This window comes from Agelaius tricolor, unplaced genomic scaffold (assembly GCF_023055355.1).
Source record: "Agelaius tricolor isolate 1412-34295 unplaced genomic scaffold, bAgeTri1.0.p SCAF_35, whole genome shotgun sequence".
Lineage (NCBI taxonomy): Eukaryota > Metazoa > Chordata > Aves > Passeriformes > Icteridae > Agelaius > Agelaius tricolor.
In genome coordinates this window covers 486,070-510,355 of record NW_027269295.1, presented here as the reverse complement: position 1 = coordinate 510,355, position 24,286 = coordinate 486,070, and the positions used below count along the sequence as shown (strand labels likewise).

The following is a 24,286-nucleotide window of genomic DNA, read 5'->3' as shown; positions in this document are numbered from 1 at the left end:
CCCCATCCCATCCCCATCCCATCCCCATCCCCATCCCCATCCCCATCCCATCCCATTCCATCCCATCCCATCCCATCCCATCCCATCCCATCCCATCCCAATCCCAATCCCATCCCCATCCCATCCCATCCCCATCCCCATCCCCATCCCATCCCCATCCCCATCCCCATCCCCATCCCCATCCCCATCCCCATCCCCATCCCATCCCCATCCCCATCCCATCCCATCCCATCCCATCCCATCCCCATCCCCATCCCCATCCCCATCCCCATCCCCATCCCATCCCAATCCCAATCCCATCCCATCCCATCCCCATGCCCCTGCTCGAGCTCCTCGTGCCAGGGCTGCCTGGGGCTCCTGGCTGGGCAGGGGCTCTCTCAGTTTGGTGAAGGATTCAGAACAATAAAAATAACCATCACAACAGGATGCTGGTGTTTACAAGAACATTTGTGGTGCCTCTTGCATCCATTTCTTCCCACCAAGCCTCCCAGACACAGGATTTCAGCTCCATGGCTCTTCCTGGGGTGCCTTCACCTTTCCCAGAACAGCTCGAGCCAGGAAATCACCCAGGCATCAATCCAGTGCCACCCCTGCCACGGCAGGGACACCTCCCACTGTCCCAGGGACACCTCCCACTGTCCCAGGCTGCTCCCAGCCCCAGTGTCCAGCCTGGCCTTGGGCACTGCCAGGGTTCCAGGGGCAGCCCCAGCTGCTCTGGGCACCCTCACAGACAGGAATTTCTGCCCAGTGTCCCATCTAACCCTGCCCTGCAGCAGTTGGAAGTCACTCCCTTTGACCTGTCACTTCCCTTCCTTGTCCCAAGTGTCTCTCAGCTCTCTTGGAGCCCCTTCAGGTTCTGGAGAGGGCTCTGAGGTCTCCCTGGAGTCTCTTCTCCAGGCTGAACAATTCCAATTGTCTCACCTTCCAAAAACACACACTTGCTATCTCATCGCTGGGCTGTGCTTCTGTGATTCCTTCACAGCAATACTGAACTCCAGGAACCCTCAGGAGCCCGTCCAGCCCTGTGTGCAGCTGCTGGAGTCTCCCTGGGGGGAGCAGGCAGGGTGGGCCGTGCTCCCAGCCCTCCCGTTCCCCCTGCCCGGGGTGAGGGTGCTGCAGAGCTGTTGTGTCAGCACTGGGGCTTGGGGACCCTGCAGAGCCTGGGATTTCAGGCTATGGGGGAAATTTGGGCTCTCCAGGGGTCTCAGAGCTGGCTTTGGTGGGGTTTGCCTTGCTGGGGTGCTCCTGCAAGCATGGACAGGGGCACAGCAGGGACTCTGCCCTGGGGGAGGTGGCTGTGCCCTGCTGGAGGGAGGTGAGATCAGGACCCAGTGAGTCCTGGGGTGCCTTGTCCCAAACGATGCTCAAACCAGCCTTTACTCTGGCTCTGAGCACATTTGTGACCTTTAGATGACTAAATCAGCTCTTTTCTTCATCTGGGGAAGCTCAGGCAGGCAGAGCCACCTGCCAAAAACGTGTGTGACAGCAGCCTTTGCTCAGCCTCTGCTGAAGCCCTGGCTCAGCACTGTGCCTGTGAACTGCGTGACCTCTGGGCTCCTGAGTGTAAAACCAAACACGTCTTTGGGCCCAAACAGGTGTCTGAAGGCCACCCGTGCTCTGCTTCCCGGGGTGCTCCATGCCATCTGTGTCACTGCCCAGCCCAGCTGCGCTCGGGACGGGCATGGTGCCCTGCCCTGGCTGCGGGTGCCCATCCTGGGGGGGCTGCTGGCATCCCCCGGCTCCCCGACATCCCCCAAAGTCCCCCAACATCCCCCAACATCCCCCAATGTCCCCCAACATCCCCCAACATCCCCTGGCACCCCGACATCCCCTGGCACCTGCCTGGCACCCCGATATCCCCCTCACCCCGACATCCCCCATCACCCCGACATCCCCCGTCCCCACCCCTCGACATCCCCCGTCCCCGCGCGTCCCCGGCGCCGCCTGCTCCGCTGCGGGGCTGTGCCCGCGGCCTCCGGCAGCACCCCGGGGCGGTTGCAGGTTTCGGTAACTGCCGCGGCCGTGGCGGTGCCGGTGCCGGGGAGCCCCGGGCAGGTGAGCGGCTCCCTCCCTTTGCTTGTGAATGTCCCGGCTCCAGCCGTACCCGTGCTGCTGGAAATGCAGCGGCTGAAGGCAGAGGCTTTCCCCTGCTCCCAGCAAACCGGTGCCATGGCCTTGGCACGAGGGGCCCTGCCGTGCCCCTTGGAGCCCGGGGCTGTCCCGTCCCGTGCCCATCCTGGGGCTGTCCCCTCCCGTGCCCATCCCTGGGGCTGTCCCCTCCCGTGCCCATCCCTGGGGCTGTCCCCTCCCGTGCCCATCCCTGGGGCTGTCACCTCCCGTGCTGTTCCCTGGGGCTGTCCCCTCCTGTGCCCATCCCTGGGGCTGTCCCCTCCCGTGCCCATCCCTGGGGCTGTCCCCTCCCGTGCCCATCCCTGGGGCTGTCCCCTCCATGCCCATCCCTGGGGCTGTCCCCTCCCGTGCTGATCCCTGGGGCTGTCCCCTCCTGTGCCCATCCTGGGGCTGTCCCCTCCCGTGCCCATCCCTGGGGCTGTCCCCTCCCGTGCCCATCCCTGGGGCTGTCCCCTCCATGCCCATCCCTGGGGCTGTCCCCTCCCATGTTGTTCCCTGGGGCTGTCCCCTCCCGTACCCATCCCTGGGGCTGTCCCCTCCCGTGCCCATCCCTGGGGCTGTCCCCTCCCGTGCCCATCCCTGGGGCTGCCTCTGTGCTGTCCCAGAGAACAGGAGCGCTCCCAGCGCTTTCCTGTGACTTGCACAGAGCCAAAGTGACGAGTTAAAAACCACCCAGCCCTTCCAGGGCACTGCTGGCAGTGCTGCTGTCTGTGGCACCAGAACTCGAGCACTTCCAGGACTGTAAATTCCCTGTTTTCCAGCTGGCCAAGCTCCAGAACGTGCCTTTGGCCCCAGTGCACTGAGTGCCCTGCCAGGAAGGTCCCATGCAGGGGACAGCTCACCTTTGTCCCCAGCTGGTGCAGATGCCACCATGGCTCCTGTGTCACTCCCGTCAGGCTCTGATGGCAGCCAGCCCAAGGACTTTACTCGTGCCCTGCCATTCCAGCTGTCCATGGCCATCCTGGGTAAAGCTGCTCTGATTTTCCAGGGCTTTCCCCTGAGGGGAAGGGAAGGTTTCCAGAGGGGATCAGCCAACCTGTCCCTTGAACTTCCCAGGGCTTTTGGATCAGAAATCCCTGGATGCCTGCTCTGCTGTGAATGGTCACTGGGAGCTCCTGGTGCGGCGGGTCCGGGAGGACAGGGAGTGTCAGAGCACAGTCCAGAGGAGCCTCCTGCAGCTGCAGGTGGGACACCTGGGCTCCTGCCATTATCATGCACCTGAAAAAGAGGGGGTTTGCTGCTGCCCAAGCTGTTAAATGGGAATTCCTGTACCAGAGGCTGCCCCCCAACTCTGCCATGGCCCTTCCACCTCCAGAGCAAAGCCAGGTGACATTTCACACTGTCACAGGAACAGCTTTCAGTCTCCTTTAGAGAGCCCGAGACTCTAGAAATGCATCCAAACGTTCTTCAGGAAAGCTGACTTTGGTCACAATGAACATTTCCAGAGGTGCTGGAGGTTGGGCAGAGCTTCAGCAGCTCCCAAGGCAGCTCAGGAATGAGCTCCACTTGCTCCACACAGGGCAAGGGAAATGCACGGGCTCTGTGAGGGGCTGGGGGCTATGGCTGGAGCACGGGAATACAGAACTGCTGGGACAGGCCTGGCCTGGCCAGCAGGACCTGCCACAGGGCAAGGTGGGAAGGAGCCTCCCCCAGGAGACACTCTGGACTCAGCTCTGTGCTGGCCTTCAGAAATGCTTCAGGGAAGGTTTCACAGGCTAAAAATGAATCTCGAGTCTTGACTGAGGTGTTTTGAGAGCCTCCCATCTCAGTGGGTTTGGATTCTGAATCAACTGAGTGCCTGCCAAAGATGAGATGAGCTCAAAATTTTGCTGCTTATTAAAAGCTTAAGATTAGAGTTTGGAAAAAAAAAAAAAACAACAAAAAGCAATTATTTTTCACCAGAAGTTAGACCTGAGGTAGATAGAGTGGTAACTGCAAGCCAGGTCTCAAGGAGAAGGCAGAGTGGGCAGCTCAGCTCTGCAGGGAGCCCCAGCAGCTGAGGAGAGGAGCAGCACGCCCTGCCAGCGTGGGCTCTGCAGTGACTCCTGCCTCTGTTGGGTTATTCCAGGAGTTGTGTCCTAGAAAAACCATGCCAAACTATGCTAAAAGAGTCGATGTGCAAATTCCCCAGTTAAACGATGAGGGTGAGGTCACTGAAGTGAAGGACAAGGAGCAGAAGAAGAGGCGCAAATCCAAGGTTTGTTGGATGCTGCATGTCAGTGTTTGGGGAGGAGAGAGGACAGCTCATGGGAGACAGCACAGTGAATTTGGAATTGCTTCCTTCTTTCCCACTCCTGCCTTTGGATTGCCCCATCCTGAGCAGCTCATAGGGACCAGGGCTTGCTCAGCACCTTCCCACATGGGAGGGAGTTTGGGAGGCATTCCCAGACTTCAGCCTCACTCCCGTGTGTCCCCAGTCATGGCACAATCCTAGGGCCAGGGGCCTTCTTCCCTCAGAATAAAGGGTGCAACTCTCAGGGCTTCCATTTATGCCACAGAACACGGCCTGGGAACAGCCCTGGACTAAGCAGGGCCTTGCTGCACTCTGGTATTCCTTACTCTGGGCTCCTCCCTAGAGCTGCTAGGTTCAATACTATAGAATAATGCTGCATTCCTGCCTCTCTGAGTTACTTTTCCTTATTTCTCTTGTCATCAGACAGAGGATTTGGGTCTGCACGAAGCCTATCGGGAACTGAAAACTGACAAGATCGAGCTGGAAGAGAGGAATGTCTTCTGTGGCCCCTACAAGACCTGTGTCCTCCTGGAGCAGTGAGTAGAGTGCCCAGCTGTGGGGCCAAGAGCAGCTCTAGGAAAGCTGTTCCATTCCCTGTGATCCTCCTGGATGGCTGGAGAAGGGTCCCTCAGTGTCAGTGTTAAGAAATCTCCATTTTAAAAATAAAGATGCCAAGATAAGCTGTTTTTAAAGGAATAAGGGTTGGTGATCCATGGTGTATCCAAGGGATATGGGGCTGGGAGGAGCCCTCGCCCCTCTGCCCACCCTGATACCAAGGGGGAAGTGCAGATTTAGGGGCTGTGGTGGTGCCCTGCAAAGGATTCACCTCTGCCCACCGTGCCCAGCTGAAGGCAGGGCAGTGCTGAGCCAGGCCTGCTAAAGCTCAGCCAGGCACTGCTCCTGGCAGGTCTGACAGGGCAAGGAGAGCCCATTTCAGCGGTGGGGACTGGGTGGCTGCTGGCAGCAGGAGGCTGAGGCTGCTCCGTGTGCCGGGAGGGAAGGAGGAGCTGCGGCTGCACGGCCACGCCGGGCCCGTCAGAGCCCTGTGCCTGCGCGAGGACAGAGGGATCCTGCTCAGCAGCACCAGCCTGGAGCTTGGCATCAGGTGAGCTGAGGGATCCTGCTCAGCAGCACCAGCCTGGAGCTTGGCATCAGGTGAGCTGAGGGATCCTGCTCAGCAGCACCAGCCTGGAGCCCAGCATCAGGTGAGCTGAGAGTTCAGCAGCACCAGCCTGGAGCCCAGCATCAGGTGAGCTGAGGGTTCCTGCTCAGCAGCACCAGCCTGGAGCCCAGCATCAGGTGAGCTGAGAGTTCAGCAGCACCAGCCTGGAGCCCAGCATCAGGTGAGCTGAGGGTTCCTGCTCAGCAGCACCAGCCTGGAGCCCAGCATCAGGTGAGCTGAGGGTTCTTGCTCAGCAGCACCAGCCTGGAGCCCAGCATCAGGTGAGCTGGGGCTGTGCCAGGACACCCAGCCTGGAGCCCAGCATCAGGTGAGCTGGGGCTGTGCCAGGTTCACCCAGCCTGGAGCTCAGCAGCAGGTGAGCTGGGGCTGTGCCAGGTTCACCCAGCCTGGAGCTCAGCAGCAGGTGAGCTGGGGCTGTGCCAGGTTCACCCAGCCTGGAGCTCAGCAGCAGGTGAGCTGGGGCTGTGCCAGGTTCACCCAGCCTGGAGCTCAGCATCAGGTGAGCTGGGGCTGTGCCAGTACACCCAGCCTGCCACAGTGAGGAAAGAGGGAGGGACAGGGGCAAACGTTAATGCTGAGCCTGACCTGCCGCTGCAACTGCTGTGACACCTCAGCAGAACAGCTCCTGATTTTAACCTGTGTGTGGGAGCACAGCTGGGCACGTTAAATAAGAAATAATAATGGAACCACATGGAAGGAATCCTAAAGTTCTCCTCTCTGCAGGTGCTGGAATATTCACAGTGGGGCCTGTGTGAGAACCTTCACGGGTCACTATGCGACCATCACCTGCCTGCATTCCCACCAGGAGCACCTGGTGTCAGGAGCTGGGGATGGCATGGTGAAAGGTGAGAGCACTGGCAGCTGGGGATGGCATGGTGAAAGGTGAGGGCACTGGGAGCTGGGGATGGCATGGTGAAAGGTGAGGGACAGGAGCACTGGGAGCTGGGGATGGCATGGTGAAAGGTGAGGGCACTGGCAGCTGGGGATGGCATGGTGAGAGGTGAGGGCACTGGGAGCTGGGGATGGCATGGTGAAAGGTGAGGGCACTGGGAGCTGGGGATGGCATGGTGAAAGGTGAAAGGTGAGAGCACTGGGAGCTGGGGATGGCATGGTGAAAGGTGAAAGGTGAGAGCACTGGGAGCTGGGGATGGCATGGTGAAAGGTGAAAGGTGAGGGCACTGGGAGCTGGGGATGGCATGGTGAGAGGTGAGGGACAGGAGCACTGGGAGCTGGGATGGCATGGTGAAAGGTGAAAGGTGAGAGCACTGGGAGCTGGGGATGGCATGGTGAGAGGTGAGGGCACTGGGAGCTGGGGATGGCATGGTGAGAGGTGAAAGGTGAGGGACAGGAGCACTGGGAGCTGGGGATGGCATGGTGAGAGGTGAAAGGGGAGAGCACTGGGAGCTGGGGATGGCATGGTGAGAGGTGAAAGGTGAGGGACAGGAGCACTGGAAGCCCCCAGCCAGAGGGAACCACTGCAGAACCATGGGCAGGCGGCTGTGGGGAGTGAGGCTGTGAGTCACAGCTGGGGACACGTGCACACACAGTCTCTGATTATGTCAGGGACTAAATTCTCATTATTTCTGCTTTTATTCAGAATTAGTAGCTTTGTGGCTGTAATGCCATCCCAACTCTTGGGCAAGTGGCATCAACTATCAGCTTTGCCAGATGTTTCCTTACAGAATCAAGGTGAAAAAGATGTGCTTTTTCTGGACTTCACATTTAAATTGTTTGCCATGCAATTATGCTTTTTAAGCCAGCACTCAGCTCCTCACAGCTGCAGGTACAAGGTGTGACTGTAATCCAATAGTATTTTTTAAGGCATGTTGTACTCCCAAAACTCATCACTGGGGCAGATGCATTTTTAATTCTCCTCCTTGCTGCCCCAGCAGTGTGGAGCCTGAGGAGTGGGGAATGCCTCAGGACTCTGATGCACAGCAGCCCTGTGGGGGCAGTGAGGATGGACGGGACCCACGTGGTCAGTGGGGGTCACCGAGGGCTGGTGAAGATCTGGAGTGCAGAGACAGGGGCTCTGATCAAGGTGAGTTTCCTCTGGGGTGGATAATTCTGTGCTAAATGGTCACCATTCTCTGCTAGTTTATAACAGGTTTTTTTGCGTTTGCCAAAGACTTTCTAAAAAAGAAAATAATCCCATGTAATAAAGATGGAAAAGGGATGTAATTCCATCCCAGGAGCTCAGCAGCAGCACCAAGCCCAGAACATTTCAGTGACTATAAAACAATCACAGTTATCCATGGGGGGCACTGGTACCATACCACTATAAAACCATGTTGGGTTGGTGTCCTGAAAGCCATGGGACACCTCAGACAGATTTACATCCCCATTACTGATTGTGTTGCACCTTCTTCTTTTACTTTGCAGACATTAGAGAGGCACCAAGGCCCAGTTCTCTGCTTGGCCTTTGACCAGTGGCACCTCGTCACAGGGGGCAGTGATGGATATGCCCTGGGATGGAGCATGTTGGGAAAATTTAGGAGATGCCTGATAGCTTTCTTCCACCCCAAGTAGGAATCAGATGTGTTTCAAGTTGTATTCAACAGTGGACTGAAACTGTACAGAAAAAGTGCCCCTTACAGGACCAGAAAATGCCTTAATTACCAGTCTGAGGATTTGAAATATCCCACTTGCACCAATCTTTATCTCAAAGGCTCTGTCAGACACCCCACGGTCACAAGAAGCATTTTCAGTTAAGAGCTGGAACAATCTGAAATGCAAACCCACAACCCTTTCTCACAACCAGGGGTGACCAAAGGCAGACAGCACAGCCCAGTATTGCAAGGATCCCCCGCTGTGTGCCACAGGGTGTCACATCACCTGGGCAGGAATAGAGGTGGCCCAGTTTCATGCTGACCAACTGTGCGTTACGCCATCCTCTCAGACTTAAATTGTATCTAGAGCTGTGAAAACTGGAGGATCGTATGGTTTTCATTGATTTTCCTGGACATAAAACTGAAATTTCAAATGCAGCAGATGGCCACGACCATATGGTTGCTATGGGGAGCATGGAATCACAGAATCCCGGGATGGTTTGGGTTGGAAGGGACCCTAAAGATCACCTCATTCCACCCCCCTGCCACGGGCAGGGACACCTTCCAGTGGAAGGATGCACGGGGCTGTTGGTTTGGACATGACCTGAGAGGTCTCTGTCAGACCTGTGCAATGCCCTGATCAGCTCCTCAGTGCAGGCTGCTGCTGCAGCCAGAGCTCTGCTGCTCCTGCGGGCTGAAGGAGCTCTCTGACCATTTCCCCCTGTGCCAGCACCATGGAACACCAACTGGCCTGGTGTGTTTGCAGGGAAGTCCTGTCCCTGGAGTTCCTGTATCTCAGAGTCGTCAGTGGCTGTGCTGATGGATGCATTCGGATATTCAGCTTCCTGACTGGCACCTGCCTCAAAGTGCTGGAGCCCAGCGGCAGCGGGGACCCCGTGTCTGCTCTCTGTGTCGCAGGCAACAGGTGGGTGACAGCAGCTGCCAGCAGCCTCTGGCCCAGGTTTGGTGGATTGCACTGAAATTCAAGGAACTGTGCATTTTTCCTTCTCACAAATAACTTTTAAAGGACTCCACTATTTATTAGCTGCTTCAATGATCTGGTTTAGTTCACAGTGTCTGAAAAGATTTCTTCAGTCTCTTCAGCAATGTACAATCTCCTGTTTCTCTACAGCTGAAGATACAGACCCAGCTGTAAAGCTGAATTCAGAAATTCTTAGGAGGTTGGAGAATCAAGCCAATACCTGACAGTCTCTGCCTGTTCCCTGACCTACAGCCTCTTTGTAAAGGCCAATAATGAGAAATCCTTCAGGTTCATTCACTTTTGCACCTCTAACTAAAGGTGGCTCCCAGCTTCTGTGGAAGCAAAGGGTAAAACATTGCTGTGGTTTGAGGGCTGGGTTGGCCACACTCTAAAACACAGCAATAAATGGGCAGCTATGAAGGAATTGACACCAGCCCAACCAGACCAGCACAGCCCTTCAATCCACACTTAGATGTCCCTGACAATATGGTATTTGTACTCAGGTACTCGCATCCTTTAGCGCTACTCTGATCTAGCTCTGTCCACTGCTGGAAATTTTCATCTTAATTATTTTTAAATTAATTTTGCCATGGAGCAGAATGAAAAGAACACCAGAGACTCGCACAGAGCACAAGTTAAAATGTGCAGTGTCTGATTGATGGGGTCAATCGCTGCTGCTCCTTCCCGGAGAGACGATGATCTCAGATCTGTTGGAGGCCGCGGGGTTTGCGTTGCACAGGAGCCCCTCAGGCAGGACCTGCTGTGTCTGTGATCCCTGTGCTTTCATGGCTCTCCCCTCCCTCCTGCAGGGTGCTGACCAACTCCCCCAGCAGGCTGCTGCTGCTCCAGTTCGAGGAGGTGGCGTGGGACTATTCCCTCCCCGCCGACAGAGAGGTGCCCAAGGAGGACAGGAGGTCCCAGAAGGGGAAGCGCCAGGGCACCGGTGCAGAGCAGCAGCGAGCTCCAGACAAGTCCTCAAAATCTCGCCAGAGACCAAAGAGCCGTGGAAGACCCAAAAGTATCACACTGAGCCTCTTCTTTTCTGGCTTTTCTAAACTGAGCTACAAACCAAGCAGGCACTACCCCCAGCCCAGCCAATATTCAGACTCTGCTGTTGTCAAGAGCAGATGTGCTGTTCCATTTCAATGGTTCTGTCATTTTCTAGGCTTCTGTGAAACCCTTCTGCCTTTTTACAAGGGGTTGGTGTAACTTCAACACATTTTTCAAGACAGGCACTGTCATTTTCCAACTGAGTAAGACAGAAATCAGTAGTAGTATTCATATTCGCACAGCTGGTGGGCTTGGAAACACGCTGCTGATTCAGGGCTTGAATTATTCATTGCAAACACCCGAGAAAGTGAGAGAACACCTACATTCAGGATCTGCCATCACTGGGAAAGGCAACTGCCCAGAAACAGGCACCTTTTCAATTGTAACACAGTGATGTTATTTTGTTTTTAGTCAGAGCTATTCAATGCAGTGTGATGACAAATCCTTCAGCTCTACAAACTGAGTATTGCAGATAAAGTGATGGGCTGGGAAAAGGTTCCTGCTGTCCAGGCCAGCAGATGCCAGCTGATGCTCTGCTTGGTAAAAGACAGGACCCAGGGAACAGCAGGAGCTGGGCCAGGGCAGTTTAGGCTGGAGACCAGGGCAAGGTTCTCCCCCAGAGGGTGCTGGCACTGCCCAGGCTCCCCCAGAGGTGCTGGCACTGCCCAGGGAATGGGCACGGCCCCGAGGCTGCCAGAGCTCCAGGAGCCTTTGGGCAGCGCTGCCAGGGATGCCCAGGCTGGGGTTGTTGGGGTCTGGGCAGGGACAGGGGCTGGGCTGGGTGATCCCTGGGGGTCCCTCCCAACTCAACTCATTCTGTGATTCTCTGACTCTGTGCTCTGCAGTGTGTGGGAAAGCCTCTCAACCCCAAATGTGTTGCTTTGGTTTTGGCTACAGGTGATGAAGCTGAACAGGGCTCTGCTTCCCCTGCAGCTGAGGAGGCAGAGGCCACTTTGGAGTGTGAGCTGCCCCAGAGAGACCCAAGGAGTCCCATGTCCCCTGACAAGTTCCTCCTGACGATCGGCACGCTGCAGAGCTCCTGCAGGGCCGGCGCAGGCAGCCGCAGCCCCAGCCTGCTCTCTGCAAGGGCCAGGGCAGCCCAGCAGCAGCGCCCCGGGCAGCGGCCGGTGCCCAGGGCGGCCCTGCAGCACCAGGAGCAGCGGTGCCGGCTCCAGCGCGCCAGGCTGCACAGCCGTTCGCTGGCCGTGGCAAAAATCTCAACTCCCTTTGAAACCAAAATGCTGCGGCTCAGGCTGGAGAACTCTTTGCACAGCCCCGCTGTGAAATCCTCCATCCCTGCTCCCTGTGTTGTACGTCCCAAGCTCCGTGGCTCGCTGGGAGAAAGGAAAGCTCCCAGCGGCTGTGGGAAAGAAACTCCTGGTTCCAAAGAGGGGCATCAGCTCATTGATCTCTGCACAGCTTCCTCAGAGCTGATCCAACCGACGCCTGGCAGGGCTGCAGAGATGAGGAACGGAGCTGCCAGGAGAATACAGCCCTCCTGTGCCTCCGCTTCCCGCAGGGACAGTGGGTTCAGGCTCCTGACTGCAGAGCAGGAGCTGCGTGAGGCAGCTGTGGCAGCTCAGCACCAGGCACAGCAGGCAAAGCCCACGGAAGACAAAGACAGAGCCAGAAGGAAAGCCTGGCTGAGGAAAATGAAAGGCCTACCTGTGGATTCTTTTACTGGGGAGAGGAAAACACCTGCTCCAGAACTTGGGCATAACACATTTATCTGAGGTGATCCCCAGGTCTAGACAGCAGCCATGACCTGGGATTCTGGTGTCCAGCTGAGTCTGCCATGTGGCTTTAAGTATAAAATACAGATATATTCATTTATATATATTTAAGTATGTTTAGTTTATTTAAGTATACTCCCTGTGGTTGTAAGTGTAAAACACTGCCCCACTGTAAGTTTTCCTAAGAAATACTGTTGGTATATTCAGCTATTTGTCAAGGCAGGGAATGGACTGAGCTCTCTCCTGGATTTAACTCCCTAAACCTGCTGTTGTTTCCAACATGGCACTGTCTGACACCAACACAGCTCAGGATGGGCTCAGTCCTGGGAGAATAATAATAAAAACTTCTTATCAGAGCTTCTGTGGATTGATTAGGGTGTAGAAGCTGAAGATGCGTGGACTGAAAGCTGATGGATCGGTGACACAAAGTCTGCTTGGAGGCTGGTAACTGGGGGCTGATGCTGGGTCTGATTTTAACATCACCATTAATTAATGCCCCAGAGCAGAGGTGCTGCCATCCCGAGGGAGCCAGCCAGGCTGGACAGAGCTGAGGGAACCCTGGGGAGGTCCAGCAGGGAGGCTGCAGTGCTGCCCTGGGGAGGAGCTGCCCCAGCCCCTGGGGAAAGCAGCTTAGGCTTCATCTCTATGAAATGCAAAACAGGGTAAGGGGTTCAATCTCCCCATTTCTGTGGATAAATGCCTACTTGCACTTGACTGCGGAAGGTTTCCTGTCCATGGCAGGGGGATGGAACTGGATGGTCTTTAAGGTTTCTTCCAACCCCAACTACTCTGTCATTTTGTGGTTTCCAATAATGCTGAGAACTTAACAAGGTGACAAAAGCCTTTCTAGTATTTGAAAAACGCTATTTATCTAGCTTTGAGTGTCTGGGCTGGCGTACCAAAAATCTGTTGTATCAGAGGTTTGAGAGAGGCCACTTCTGCCCATGGTGATGCCAAGGGGCTTTCAGCAGCTGTTCTGGTTTGAAATTAGAGTCTCTGAAACTCTCCCCACGTTGGGGCTGTGATTAGTGTTGGTTTGTTTAATTCAATGCCATCTTCGACTCGCACACGCTGGGATGAAGCCGGAGAGTGTGCCCGCGGGGAGGCGGGCAGCTGGCACGGCACAGGAACCGAGCGGCGGGGCGGACGATGGCAGCTCCGCCACACGATGGCAGCTGCTCCCAAGGAACGAGGACAAACCCGCCCGGCTGCGGCCAAGGAACCGCGCCACAACCCGCGTCTCTCAATAAAGCCTGGTAGAAAAACAGCACGGAAGGGCTGGTTCCTTTTTGGCCATGACGAAGTGAGGAGGATCACAGGGTTGTGTTCAACTTGGGAGTCCGTAAATCAGCAGCTCCCTGAACCTGTGGGCGCTCACGGGCCAGCACCCCGGATCCCCCCGCTCCCTTCAGGCGGTGCCGGTTCCCGGGACCCCCTCAGGGTCCCCCCGCTCCCCTCAAGCGGTGCCGGTCCCTCAGGATCCCTCCCGCTCCCCTCAGGCGGTGCCGGTGCCGGTTTCCCGGGATCCCCCCGCTCCCTTCAGGCGGTGCCGGTCCCTCAGGGTCCCCCCGCTCCCCTCAAGCGGTACCGGTCCCTTAGGATCCCCCCTGCTCCCTTCAGGCGGTGCCGGTGCCGGTGCCGGTCCCTCAGGGTCCCCCCGGGCCCCCCCGCTCCCCTCAGGGTCGTTGGTGGGAGCGGCCCCGGCCACGTCTCGCGCCCGGCTCCCGCTAGCGCGCACGCGCAGGGAGCGGAGCGGCGGAGCGGGGTCACGGGACGCGCCGCGATTGGTCCACGGCCGTGACGCGAGCGGCGAGGCGGAAGTGGCGGCTCCGACCATGGTACGGGACCGGGACCGGGACCGGGGGATTGGGCATGGGACACGAGACCGGGACCGGGACCGGCATTGGTATTCGGGACCGGCATTCGGGACCGGGATCAGGGGCTTGGGCATGGGACACGGGACCCGGGACCGGGATCTCGAGACCGGGGCCGGAGCAGGGGCCTGGGCACGGATCATAGGATCCCGGAGCGGGACCCCCTTCCCACAGGCCCCGGGCGAGCTGCGGGGCGCGGAGGCCCTTCCTGCCGTGACAGGCCCGCCCGTCCGTACCAAGGGCCCCGCGGGGCTCCACGGCCGGTGCCCAGCGCTGCGTGACACGGCCGGAGCGGTGTGTGACACGGCCGGAGCGGTGTGTGACACGGCCGTGCCCGGTGCTGTGTGACACGGCCGGAGCGGTGTGTGACACGGCCGTGCCCGGTGCTGTGTGACACGGCCGGAGCGGTGTGTGACACGGCCGGAGCGGTGTGTGACACGGCCGTGCCCGGTGCTGTGTGACACGGCCGGAGCGGTGTGTGACACGGCCGTGCCCGGTGCTGTGTGACACGGACGGTGCCTGGCAGTGTGTGACACGGACGGTGCCTGGCAGTGTGTGACACGGACGGTGCCTGGCAGTGTGTGACACGGACGGAGCCTGGCAGTGTGTGACACGGACGGTGCTTGGCAGTGTGTGACACGGACGGAGCCTGGCAGTGTGTGACACGGACGGTGCCTGGCAGTGTGTGACACAGACGGTGCCTGGCAGTGTGTGACATGGACGGTTACCTGGCAGTGTGTGACACGGACGGAGCCTGGCAGTGTGTGACACGGACAGAGCTGCTGGCACCCACAGCTCGGGGCTCACTTGGCACCACTGGGGCTCCCAGCAGAGCGGCTTCTCTCAGTTCTCCGTCCTGGCCGCAGTCCCGGGCAGTGACTGTCCTGGAAGGCTCAGGAACAAAAACACTGCCCCAGCTGGAGTCACCGGGCAAGGAGGGCATGCGTTGGAGGCTGTGTGCCAGAGCCAGGTGTGCCAGAGCCAGGTGTGCTCTTTCCACACCTGGAAGCAGTGGGGTTTGTGATCAGCCCAGCTGCAGCTCACCAGTCTGAGCCCCGATGATCATTTCTGAGATCACACTGTAGGCTTGTGTGTGGTTAAATCTTCACCTTCTTCCCAAATGAATTCTGATCCTGAGGTGCCTCCGTGGTTTTCTGAGTGATGAGCACTGTCCCAGGCTGATGTTGAAAACATCAGGTTTCATTTTTCTCCTGTAACCCTTTGCCTCTGCTCCCCCCTCAGGACAGCAGTGATGACATTGAAGATGTGTCTCTCTTTGATGCAGATGATGATGCATCCAGGAGATCCAAAAAGTCAAAAATAAGGTTGGTGGGGACAGAGGGAGTTTCTGGAATGTCTCTTCCTTGTGTCACCTCCCAGGCAGTTATTTCCCATGTTTCCAGAACACTGGGTTCATGTTACAATGCTGACCCTTACCCCTGGCAGTGTCACTTGTCTGCAGGAGCTGTGACTGTCCTGTCCTTCATTCCAGGCACCCAGTGGCATCATTTTTCCACTTATTCTTCCGAGTCAGTGCCATCGTTGTTTATCTGCTCTGTGAGCTCTTAACCAACAGCTTCATTGCCTGCATGGTGACCATCATCCTCCTCCTGTCCTGTGACTTCTGGGCTGTAAAGGTGAGTTCCTCTTGTGCTTTTTGTTGTCTTTGTCTTGCTGTGTAAAAATAATCGACAGTGATGCTCATGTCTCAGAAAAGTCATTTCTTTGTGCCTCTCCCACAAAATGGTACCCCCAAAACACCCTCAGGTGCTGGAGGGGATTGCAGAGCTTTATGAAATAAACTGACATTTCTGTGCACTTGGTTCCTTTGGGAAACCAAGGGGAGAGCATTTGTTAGGCTCCCTTTTGAGGCAGCACAGGCTTTGTTACCAGCTCAGAAGCATCCTAGATCTGCTGGATCTCTGAGGAAACGGCTTGTTGTGGCTCTCATTCTCCCAGTGTGAGGCAGACAGGTGCTGTGGAAAGCAGCAGCCCGGCCCTGAGCTGTGGCAGGAGGGTTCTTTGCACAGGACCCCAGAGCTCATGGGTTCTCCTCTCTTGCAGAACGTCACAGGGCGGCTCATGGTCGGCCTTCGCTGGTGGAACCAGGTGGATGATGATGGCAGGAGTCACTGGGTGTTTGAGGCCAGGAAGGTTGGTGATTTGGTTCTTGTACTCCTGTCTGCTTTAGGAACCCCTGGTGGTTGGTGGTGCTGCTGGAGAAGGGGGGGTTGCACAGGGAACTGTGCAGGCTGCTGGATGAGCTTTCTGATTGTTGGGTTATTAAAAAGTTCTCATGATGTATTGATCTGGCTTAATATAAGTACTGTAAGTCTGTGGTTTTTGGAGGTAGGAAATGACTCCTTTGGCTGTTTCTGAGCTTTGTAACTGAACCTTGCAGGAAATGTCATTTTTCCCAAATTACCCTTCTAGCTCCAAGCATTCAAAGAGGTTTTGATGCTGCTGCCTCCGGTGATTCTGAGAGAAAACTGAAAAGGTTCCCTTAAGTGGAAACACTTCCTGTTGCAGAGATGTCTTTGTGTGATGTGGAAATTAATCCTGGAGGCACCCAGTGCTATTGTGTGGAGGGAAATCCCAGGGAGTGTGGGGATTCTGCCCTGGTTTTAAGGATGTGGGATCTGTAGGATGGAGCAGCCTGGTCACTGCCATTTCCTTTCTGTTCCAGGTGTCAGCACAAGGGGGTAAGACCTCATCTGAAGCAGAGTCCCGAATTTTCTGGCTGGGCTTGATCACCTGCCCCATGATCTGGGTGATCTTTGCCTTCAGTGCTCTCTTCTCTTTCAAAGTGAAGTGGTTGGTGAGTGCCCCCCGGGCTGCTCTGGCCCTGCCCTGTCTGAGCCAGGAGCTGCCAGCTGCTGATGCTTTTCCCTGTCGCAGGCAGTGGTGGTGATGGGGGTGGTGCTGCAGGGAGCCAACCTCTACGGCTACATCAGGTGTAAAGTTGGCAGCAGGAAGAACCTGACCAGCATGGCAACCAGCTACCTGGGCAAGCAGTTCCTGCGGCAGGTGAGGCCCCCAGGGCAGCCCTGGGAAAGCCAGAGGGGCTCGTTGGGGTTCTGGGCTGTGCAGTGGGGCCCTGCCCACGCTGCTGCTGGGGACCTGAGCCCGTTAATTAAGGCTCAGAGCACTGCTAATTGCTGTCATCCAGGGCTGTGGTGTTGGCTGGTGCCATGGGAATTACTGGGATGTGACTGCTGTGCTGGGAGTAGCACCTGGCTGACAGGGCTGCCACTGCCCTCTGTGTTCTCCCCCACCTCCACCCAGCTCTTCCAGCAGCTCCTGTTCTCCCCCAGCTCTGGGTCTGCTCCTTGCAGGAAAGGGAACAAATGTTGCAGCAGGAGCAGCCACCCCATTTCCACCCCACTGCTGCCTTTCCTGGCGGTATTGATGACCCTGGCAGAGGTGTTTTGGCTGCCCCAGGTTCACAGATATCTGCTGTAATTGCTGCCATTGCTGTGAGAGAAGCTCAAACACTGATGACCTTTCTGGCCCTCTGTGCTGGGCCCATCCCCTCCTTGGTTTGCTCCTGAATTCTTGTACCCTGCCAGGGCTTACCCAGGCGCCCAGGCCAGTCTCAGGCTCTGGCAGAAATGAATGGTTTTGCCCCAAAATCCCAGCAGTGACTCACAGAGTTCTCCTGCCCTCTTTGATCTTGCCTCCTGCAGACCATGGCTACAGAGGAGCAAGCAGCATCCTGAGTGTGGTGGGAGCCTCCAGCCAGGCTGCATTCCCAGCAGTGACCAACAGAGAAGTTGCTCTGAGCAATCTGGGAGCTGCACACAAGGTGTGAATCAAAAGAAGTAAATAAATTGTGCAAGACTTGAGGTTAACACTCCTGGCAACTTATATTCCATTTTCCACTAGCAGTTTGTGTTTAAGTCTTCTCTTTAGTTTGATTAACAAGAATTAATTTGCTTAAACTTTAAATTAAAAGATAGCCTGAGTGGGTTTTATAGAGGTTTAGAGATACTGGATGAGTTTAAAAAAATTTTGCTGGAGATTCTTCAGAAAAGCCATGTACAAGCCAAGCCTTGGGAACTCTCCTGCTCCTTCAGCACTTGGTGCCTGGGTGCTTTCAGCTGTGGGCTTTCAGGTTTGGCTCTTGGAGGTTGTTGCTACAATTTAAGGAGTGATTTTTTGGGCCTGCATCCCTGACTGTGTGACTGGAATGGCTCTGAGGGGCTGCAGTGAGGGGCATCTGAAGGAAATGGAGCTGCTGGAAGATCCCTGAGGTCCCATGGCAGCTGCAGGAGGTGACCTGTGAACTGGCCCTGGTTTCTGAAGCCTTCACAGACCCTTAGGAGAGCATCCTAAAGCCCTGGATCTGTGGGATCCCTGCAGGCCTAGGCCTGTCTGGAGAGTAGAAGAGCAGCAGAGTTTCCAGGGAAGGCTGCAGCCCTGTGTGCCTGGCCTGTCACCCTGAGGCCCCGGCGTGTCCTGGAGGGGACCCTGGGGCCTGGGGCTGCTCCTCAGGGCAGCAGGGTGTGGGGATGGCAGCTCCTGGCGCAGGGGTGGCACTGGCAGGGTGTCACCCTCCTGCAGAGCTGCTCTGTGCTGTCCCTGAGCTGGGGAGAGCCCTGCCTGGGGGCAGTGCTGTGTCTGAGCTCATCCCTGCAGAGGGACCAGCCCAGCTCCTCCTCTGGAGCCTGTGCTTCCACAGCAGCAGGTGCTGAACGTTCTGGGCCAGGATTGGGAATGAAGGATTTACATGATGGTTTCTTTCTGACTCCTGTGTGCTGTGAATTGTGGGGTTGCATTGCCCTGGTTCCTGTCCCTGTGCTCTGCAGTTCTGGCAGCTGTACGTTTGTTTAACTCTGATTGATACCTTCCTTTTGTAAATACGTATTTATAAAATCTTGAAATTAAAATGCTGCTTTGTTTAACCAGCCCAGACATCCCTTCTGTGGTTCGTGGCTCATTTCCGCCCCGTGTCCTTGTCAGGCACCTTCAGCAGGAGTTCATTGTCCATTCAAACTGTTCCTCAGCTCTGGCACAGTTCTGTCAGCCAGGGCTCTGCAGTTTCCCCTGGGCAGACTCTGCCCCGGCTGCTGGAGCTGTCACCACACTGAGCTGAAGTCGTTGTGTCCCCAGGGCTCCTCTCCTCTGGAGGGCGCTCAGAGGTGCCCTTGCTCCATCCCACACACACCAGAGGAACTTCAGTGCCCATTTCCATCCAAGGGATCAGGCATTTTTAGGGAATCAGTGTTAGGAGGCCAAATTCAGTCAAACCCCCAAGTGGAGACCCTTCAGCAGCCACAAGGCACATGCAGGTCCTGCAGGGAGGAGGGGGAATCCTCCCTGCTCCAGCCCAGCCAGCCCCTGTTTGCTGCTGGCACAGCTCCAGCCACGAGCTGCTGCTTCTAAAATGTGTTAAAAGCTTTGGAGCCAGTGTTTATTCACCTGCTGCCAAAGCTCCCCCCAGACTCCTGGAAAACAGGGCTGTTCTGGAAGTTGCAGTTTATTTAACCAAGGACAGAGGCATTTCTTAGTAGGTGCCTTTAAATAGAACCTTCTTTGGGTTATTTTTAGCTCTTGGCAAACATTCAGGCTTTTGGCTTCTGAGAAACTGGCAGTTTATTGCATTCCTGTCATGGATCAGAACCAAATTTCTTATCTCTGCTGCAGCTGGGTGTGAGTCTGGTTTGATTCTCACTCGCAGTGTGCTGGGGTTTCCTGCAGAGCAGGAAGTGGGAGTTGCCTCAGAGCAGAGAAATTCTCTGAATGTGCTTTTTTCCACAAGCCCAGGACTCCACACGGAGCCAGCTTCTTCAGCATCAGCTGGGCAATTAATGCTGGCCCCACCTCAGACCTGGGTGGGGCTGAGCTGGAGGCTTTAGAGAGCAGAAATACTCCTGTAGAAGTTGTAGTAGTAGTAATAATAATAATAATAATGATGATGATGATGTACTCTTTGCTCTGAAATAGTGAAATCTGGCTGGGGCTGGGATGGTGCAAGCGCAGCTGGAAGCTGTGATATTCCCCAGAATATTTGCCAAAGCCGTGCTAAGGTTCTTCAGCTGACCGTTCTCTCCCTGAACCCTGCTCTGTCCAAATCCCAACAGTTTGCTCACGTGGGAGTTGCACTTTCTACTCCGTTGTTCCTCACATTCCTCCAAGAATCCTCAAAAACCACCAGGACCACACTTGCCTGGTCCCACCCATCCGGCACCGGCAGAACCATCGGTCTGGGGATTCATTCTCCCTAAGTTCAGCCCCGAGAGCCCCAGGGCCCGTGGAGTCGTTGCTCTGAGTTATCCCTCTCTGTGTCACCAAGCTCCTTCCCTTAGTTCCCTTTGGGTGAGCTCTGTAGCGTTTTCTCCTCCTTTTCTCCTCAGTCCAGCAGTGTGTAAACAGCTCCATGGTGACCCCGAGCCCTGAGTCACCCAGCTGTTCTGTGTGATCCAGAGCAGGGAGGGCCCAGCGCTGACTCACCCATCCCTCCCGAGGCAGCCCTGCTGGCCCTGCCCTGTTTTATGGCTGCTGTCACTTCTGTGGATGTTCTATGGCTTGTGACCTTCCGTGTGTGTCACCTGTCCTCCAAGGCTTAAACTCACATCAGCTTCTTCCACCAGTACCTGGATTATGTTTTGTTCTTGTTGGAGCCCTCCCTCACACCCAGACCTGCTGTGGAAGGAATTTGTGTCACCTCTGCTCTTGGGCACTTCCACACCTCCTTCCCAGCACAAGAGATCCCTCTGGTCCAGCTGTGGGCAGGGGTCCCAACCCAAACCCTCACCTAAAATCTCCTTGGATGAGGAAAAAACGATTCCCTGGCCTTTTGTGGGCCCTTCATTTCTCGTGTTTTAAGTTGCAGGGCTGTGCCCAAAGGTGTGGTTTAGTTAGGACTGGACTGGATGGAGATGGGGACAGGGACTTGGCTTGGGTGCTGCTCCATCCTGGCGGGGCTCAGCCAGGAGCTGGGGCAGGGCTGGGTGCAGGTGGGGTTCTGGGATGGGGAGCCTCACCAGGCACCCCCAGGCACTTGTGGGGATCAGCCCGACCTCCCCCTGCCCCTGGGCAGCTGCCTGAGCCGGGACAGCCCCAATCCCCAGCGCGGTGAGAAAAGGCAGGATCGGGAACGCCCTGGGGGATTTTCCTCGGGGCTTGGAGCAGGATGGGGAGGGCAGCACCCCCTGGGCCGTGACCAGGCTGGGCAGCCTCAGGGGACATCAGGGACATCAGGGCCATTTGGGGACATCAGGGCCATTTGGGGACATCAGGGACATCAGGGCCCCGCTGTCAGGGCAGCAGCAGCAGCAGCAGTGAACATCTGGAGCCGCACAGCGAACATCTGGAGCCCCCTGGTCTCGGACCCTGCTCTCCCCCAGCCCTCTCCTCTCCGGGCCTGCACGGCAGCAGAGGGAGCCCTTAGGCTTTGCTTTCAAGAACAATTAAATAAATAATCATTTAAAACCGAGCCGAGAACGTTTCCAGGTCGGGCTTGTTGGGAACGAGTCCCGGGATCAATCCTGAGCCCTGAGCGGCGCCAGAGCCACCTGCGGGCATGGCAGTGCCCTGGGCACGGTGCCACCTCCCCGCTCCTCCCGTGACAAACAGGGGTGACAAACAGGGGCACGGGCACCAGGGCCGGGCAGGGACAGAGCGGGATGTGAGGGATATAACGGGAACATGATTCACTGCTCTGCTTGCAGGGGTGGGAGCAGCCTTGCAGCTGGAAAAAGGCAGCAGAAAGTGAATTTGCTGCCAGCTCTGTGTGTGTGGGACCGGCTGCCTGGGCTGGCTGCTCAAACAGCCCTCGGGCCCACCCTGATTTGGGGGAATAAGCTGTGATTTAATAAATGCTCCCTGGGAAAGGATTCGGCCCACGGCCTCAGGTGGAAATTAAAAATCACAGTCCAAATGGCCAAAGGAAGATTTTCCATCTGCATCCAAGTCTGCAAGCAAATACAGGCATTTGCAGGAAGAGCTGTCATCCTGCAAGGATTTCTGAAAAAAAAGAGAAAGTCCAGGCAGGGAATGACAAATGGGAGTGGGTGGGAATGGACTGATCCATGAGCTGATCCATGGGCTGATCCATGAGCTGTTCCCTGGGCTGTTCCCTGGGCTGATCCATGGGCTGATCCATGAGCTGTTCCCTGGGCTGATCCATGGGCTGATCCCTGGGCTGATCCATGGGCTGATCCATGGGCTGATCCATGAGCTGTTCCCTGGGCTGATCCATGGGCTGATCCCTGGGCTGATCCATGGGCTGTTCCCTGGGCTGATCCATGGGCTGATCCCTGGACTGATCCATGAGCTGATCCATGAGCTGTTCCCTGGGCTGATCCATGGGCTGATCCCTGGGCTGATCCCTGGGCTGATTTGGGATGGATTACATGCATTTTTGAACTTCAGTGCCTGCTTAACTTAGGCTCAACACCACCCAGGGTGTGGAAGCAGCAGGAGCCCTGCAATTCCCATAGGGAATAACTCCCATTTCTGCCCCCTGAGCATCCTCCTCTGGCCAGGAGCATCCACAGCCCCAGATGTGAACCCACAGCTCAGGTCCCTCCTGCTCTAAATGTGTACCAGGAGGAAATTCCAGCCCTGGCCCCTCTTGGCAGAGCTCTCGGCTCTGCTCTCGTGGTTTGAGCCGCAGGACCTCTGACTTCCAGCTGCAAAAATCCTGTAGTTACACAAGAGGAAGCAGCGCAGCTCATGTGCACGGGAACCATCCCGTGTGCCGGGGCTGGACGCCATCTGTGTGACCCTTCCCGGGCTCGGAGGGGAGACATTCCGTCTTTCCTGTGTCATTCCCAGTAAAAAGCCAAACTCTGGCTGCTGCTCACAGCCCTGGCAGGCGCTGGGCCCGCGGGGGATGCTCTGAGCTGTTTTCCTAAAATGTGATTGAGCAACGCCCAACGCGTCCAGCCCGGAGCCGCCGGATGCCGGGGATGAGCCGGGGCCTTCAAGGAAAGGGAATAAAAAATGAGCCCAGCTCGAGGGCTGGGACCTTGGAAGTGTGCAGGAGTCACAGCTGCGAGGGAAATGGTGACAGTCCCACAGTCTGGAGGGAACTGGAAGCGTGGACACGGATCCAAGCTGTGGGAGCACTGCCTGGACACTGCAAGTGTGCAATTCATGGAAATTCATTGCCATTCCTGGCCTGTATCTGCTGGGAGCTGAAGAGTGTCACTCACCGACCTTTGGGAGGGACACACAGGGAAATGCCTGCGGAGCCACCTCCGAGTCATCCCTTCCCTGGCATCACATCCAAGAGGTCTCTCCAGAGTCCCAGCAATTCCCATTCCTCCTCCTGTGCCTGGTGAAGGGACCCTCAGGGCTGGGCTGAGCTCTGGGGGTTTCACAGGGTTCTTGGGTGGGATTGCTCAGCCATGCCCAGCTCCACGTGACCTTTCCTTGTCACCCTGAGTTTTTAAGATTTTCTAAGCCTTCTGATGTCGACATTCTTGTAACGAACTTTCTCACATACTTTCTGTAAATAACTCATTGTTTTGCATTCTTTTATGGAGGAGGAGAGAGCTGATGGACTGTTGGTTTGTGCAGTGTCATTGGAGAGGTGGCACTGCCACCCTCCAATCCACTGTCACTTTTGGAGAACTGTAAATGTTGGAGTCAGATAATAAACTTCCCTTTTTTCTTCACCTTGAGAGAAGCGCTGTGTGCTGGTGTCCTTTCGTGTCCTATAGTGACATTTCCTCACAGGAGAGCTGAGCTGGGGGCACAGCCCTGCCCCAGCCCTCCCTGGGCTGTCCCGGCTCCGTGGGATGCAGAGGGCAGAGGGCAGGAGGAGATAAGGAGATAAGGAGATAAGAGCATCTCCGGGAAATCTGAGTCACCCCGGAGCGGTGGGAGCCGTCCCGGGGCTCCACTCTCCCGCACATCCCAAAGGCACCTGGAAAGGAGCCCAGCCCCGGGGAGGCCGTGCTGAGTGCCCAGCTCTGCAGGGACAGGGCTTTGGTGGAAGTGACACAGAGCTTGGCCCAGCCGGATTCCTGTCACACCAGGAGTGCCCTTGGCTCCCTGTCCTGCGAGGCTCTTCCCAGGGCAGGGGGCTCCCAGAGGAAGGGATTACTCATTTCCAGGAATGTTTGATGCAGTGGGAGCTCCTGGAATGCTCCTCAGTGCTGGATGTGTTTCCCTTTGGGGCTGCTGGAGCCAGGGCTGTTTCCGTGAGTGCAGGTACCTCATCCCCATGGAAATCTCCTCCCCGAGCTCCTGGAATGCTCCTCAGTGCTGGATGTGTTTCTCTTTGGGGCTGTTGGAGCCAGGGCTGTTTCCATGAGTGCAGGTACCTCATCCCCATGGAAATCTCCTCCCCGAGCTCCTGGAATGCTCCTCAGTGCTGGATGTGTTTCCTTTTGGGGCTGCTGGAGCCAGGGCTGTTTCCATGAGGGCAGGTACCTCATCCCCATGGAAATCTCCTCCCCGAGCTCCTGGAATGCTCCTCAGTGCTGGATGTGTTTCCCTTTGGGGCTGTTGGAGCCAGGGCTGTTTCCGTGAGTGCAGGTACCTCATCCCCATGGAAATCTCCTCCCCGAGCTCCCTGACAAGCATAGGAGCTGTGCCC

At 56.5% G+C, this 24,286-nt stretch overlaps 2 protein-coding genes across 3 annotated transcripts; both read left to right on the top strand.

Annotated features, from left to right (window-relative positions):
- Positions 1–3,001: 3,001 nt before the first annotated feature.
- Positions 3,002–11,860, top strand: LOC139602776 (F-box/WD repeat-containing protein 10-like). The gene is made up of 11 exons (XM_071452933.1): positions 3,002–3,095; positions 3,187–3,314; positions 4,199–4,327; positions 4,787–4,899; positions 5,271–5,468; positions 6,270–6,391; positions 7,439–7,587; positions 7,929–8,071; positions 8,862–9,020; positions 9,887–10,095; positions 11,025–11,860. The coding sequence occupies exons 1-11, from the start codon at positions 3,002–3,004 to the stop codon at positions 11,858–11,860; spliced, it is 2,280 nt and encodes a 759-aa protein (XP_071309034.1).
- Positions 11,861–13,610: 1,750 nt separating this feature from the next.
- TVP23C (trans-golgi network vesicle protein 23 homolog C) lies at positions 13,611–18,641 on the top strand. Of its 2 annotated transcripts, XM_071452687.1 has the most exons (7): positions 13,611–13,698; positions 14,977–15,059; positions 15,227–15,371; positions 15,799–15,888; positions 16,421–16,552; positions 16,633–16,761; positions 17,421–18,641. In XM_071452687.1, the coding sequence occupies exons 1-7, from the start codon at positions 13,696–13,698 to the stop codon at positions 17,451–17,453; spliced, it is 615 nt and encodes a 204-aa protein (XP_071308788.1). In that variant the 5' UTR covers positions 13,611–13,695; the 3' UTR covers positions 17,454–18,641. The 2 variants fall into 2 exon arrangements, with proteins under 2 accessions (XP_071308788.1, XP_071308789.1); XM_071452688.1 differs by lacking the exon at positions 15,227–15,371 and having other exon boundaries at positions 13,682–13,698.
- The last annotated feature ends 5,645 nt before the right edge of the window (positions 18,642–24,286 follow it).

What these genes read in the sequence shown, in the direction of transcription:
- LOC139602776 (XM_071452933.1), top strand. Translation starts at nt 3,002, where the DNA reads ATGGCTCCTGTGTCACTCCCGTCAGGCTCTGATGGCAGCCAGCCCAAG. An exon ending in GCTGTCCATGGCCATCCTGG is followed by an intron (nt 3,096 to 3,186) that starts GTAAAGCTGCTC and finishes TGAACTTCCCAG; the next exon opens with GGCTTTTGGATCAGAAATCC. An exon ending in TGGGGATGGCATGGTGAAAG is followed by an intron (nt 6,392 to 7,438) that starts GTGAGAGCACTG and finishes CTGCCCCAGCAG; the next exon opens with TGTGGAGCCTGAGGAGTGGG.
- TVP23C (XM_071452687.1), top strand. An exon ending in TCCAAAAAGTCAAAAATAAG is followed by an intron (nt 15,060 to 15,226) that starts GTTGGTGGGGAC and finishes CCTTCATTCCAG; the next exon opens with GCACCCAGTGGCATCATTTT. An exon ending in GTGACTTCTGGGCTGTAAAG is followed by an intron (nt 15,372 to 15,798) that starts GTGAGTTCCTCT and finishes CCTCTCTTGCAG; the next exon opens with AACGTCACAGGGCGGCTCAT.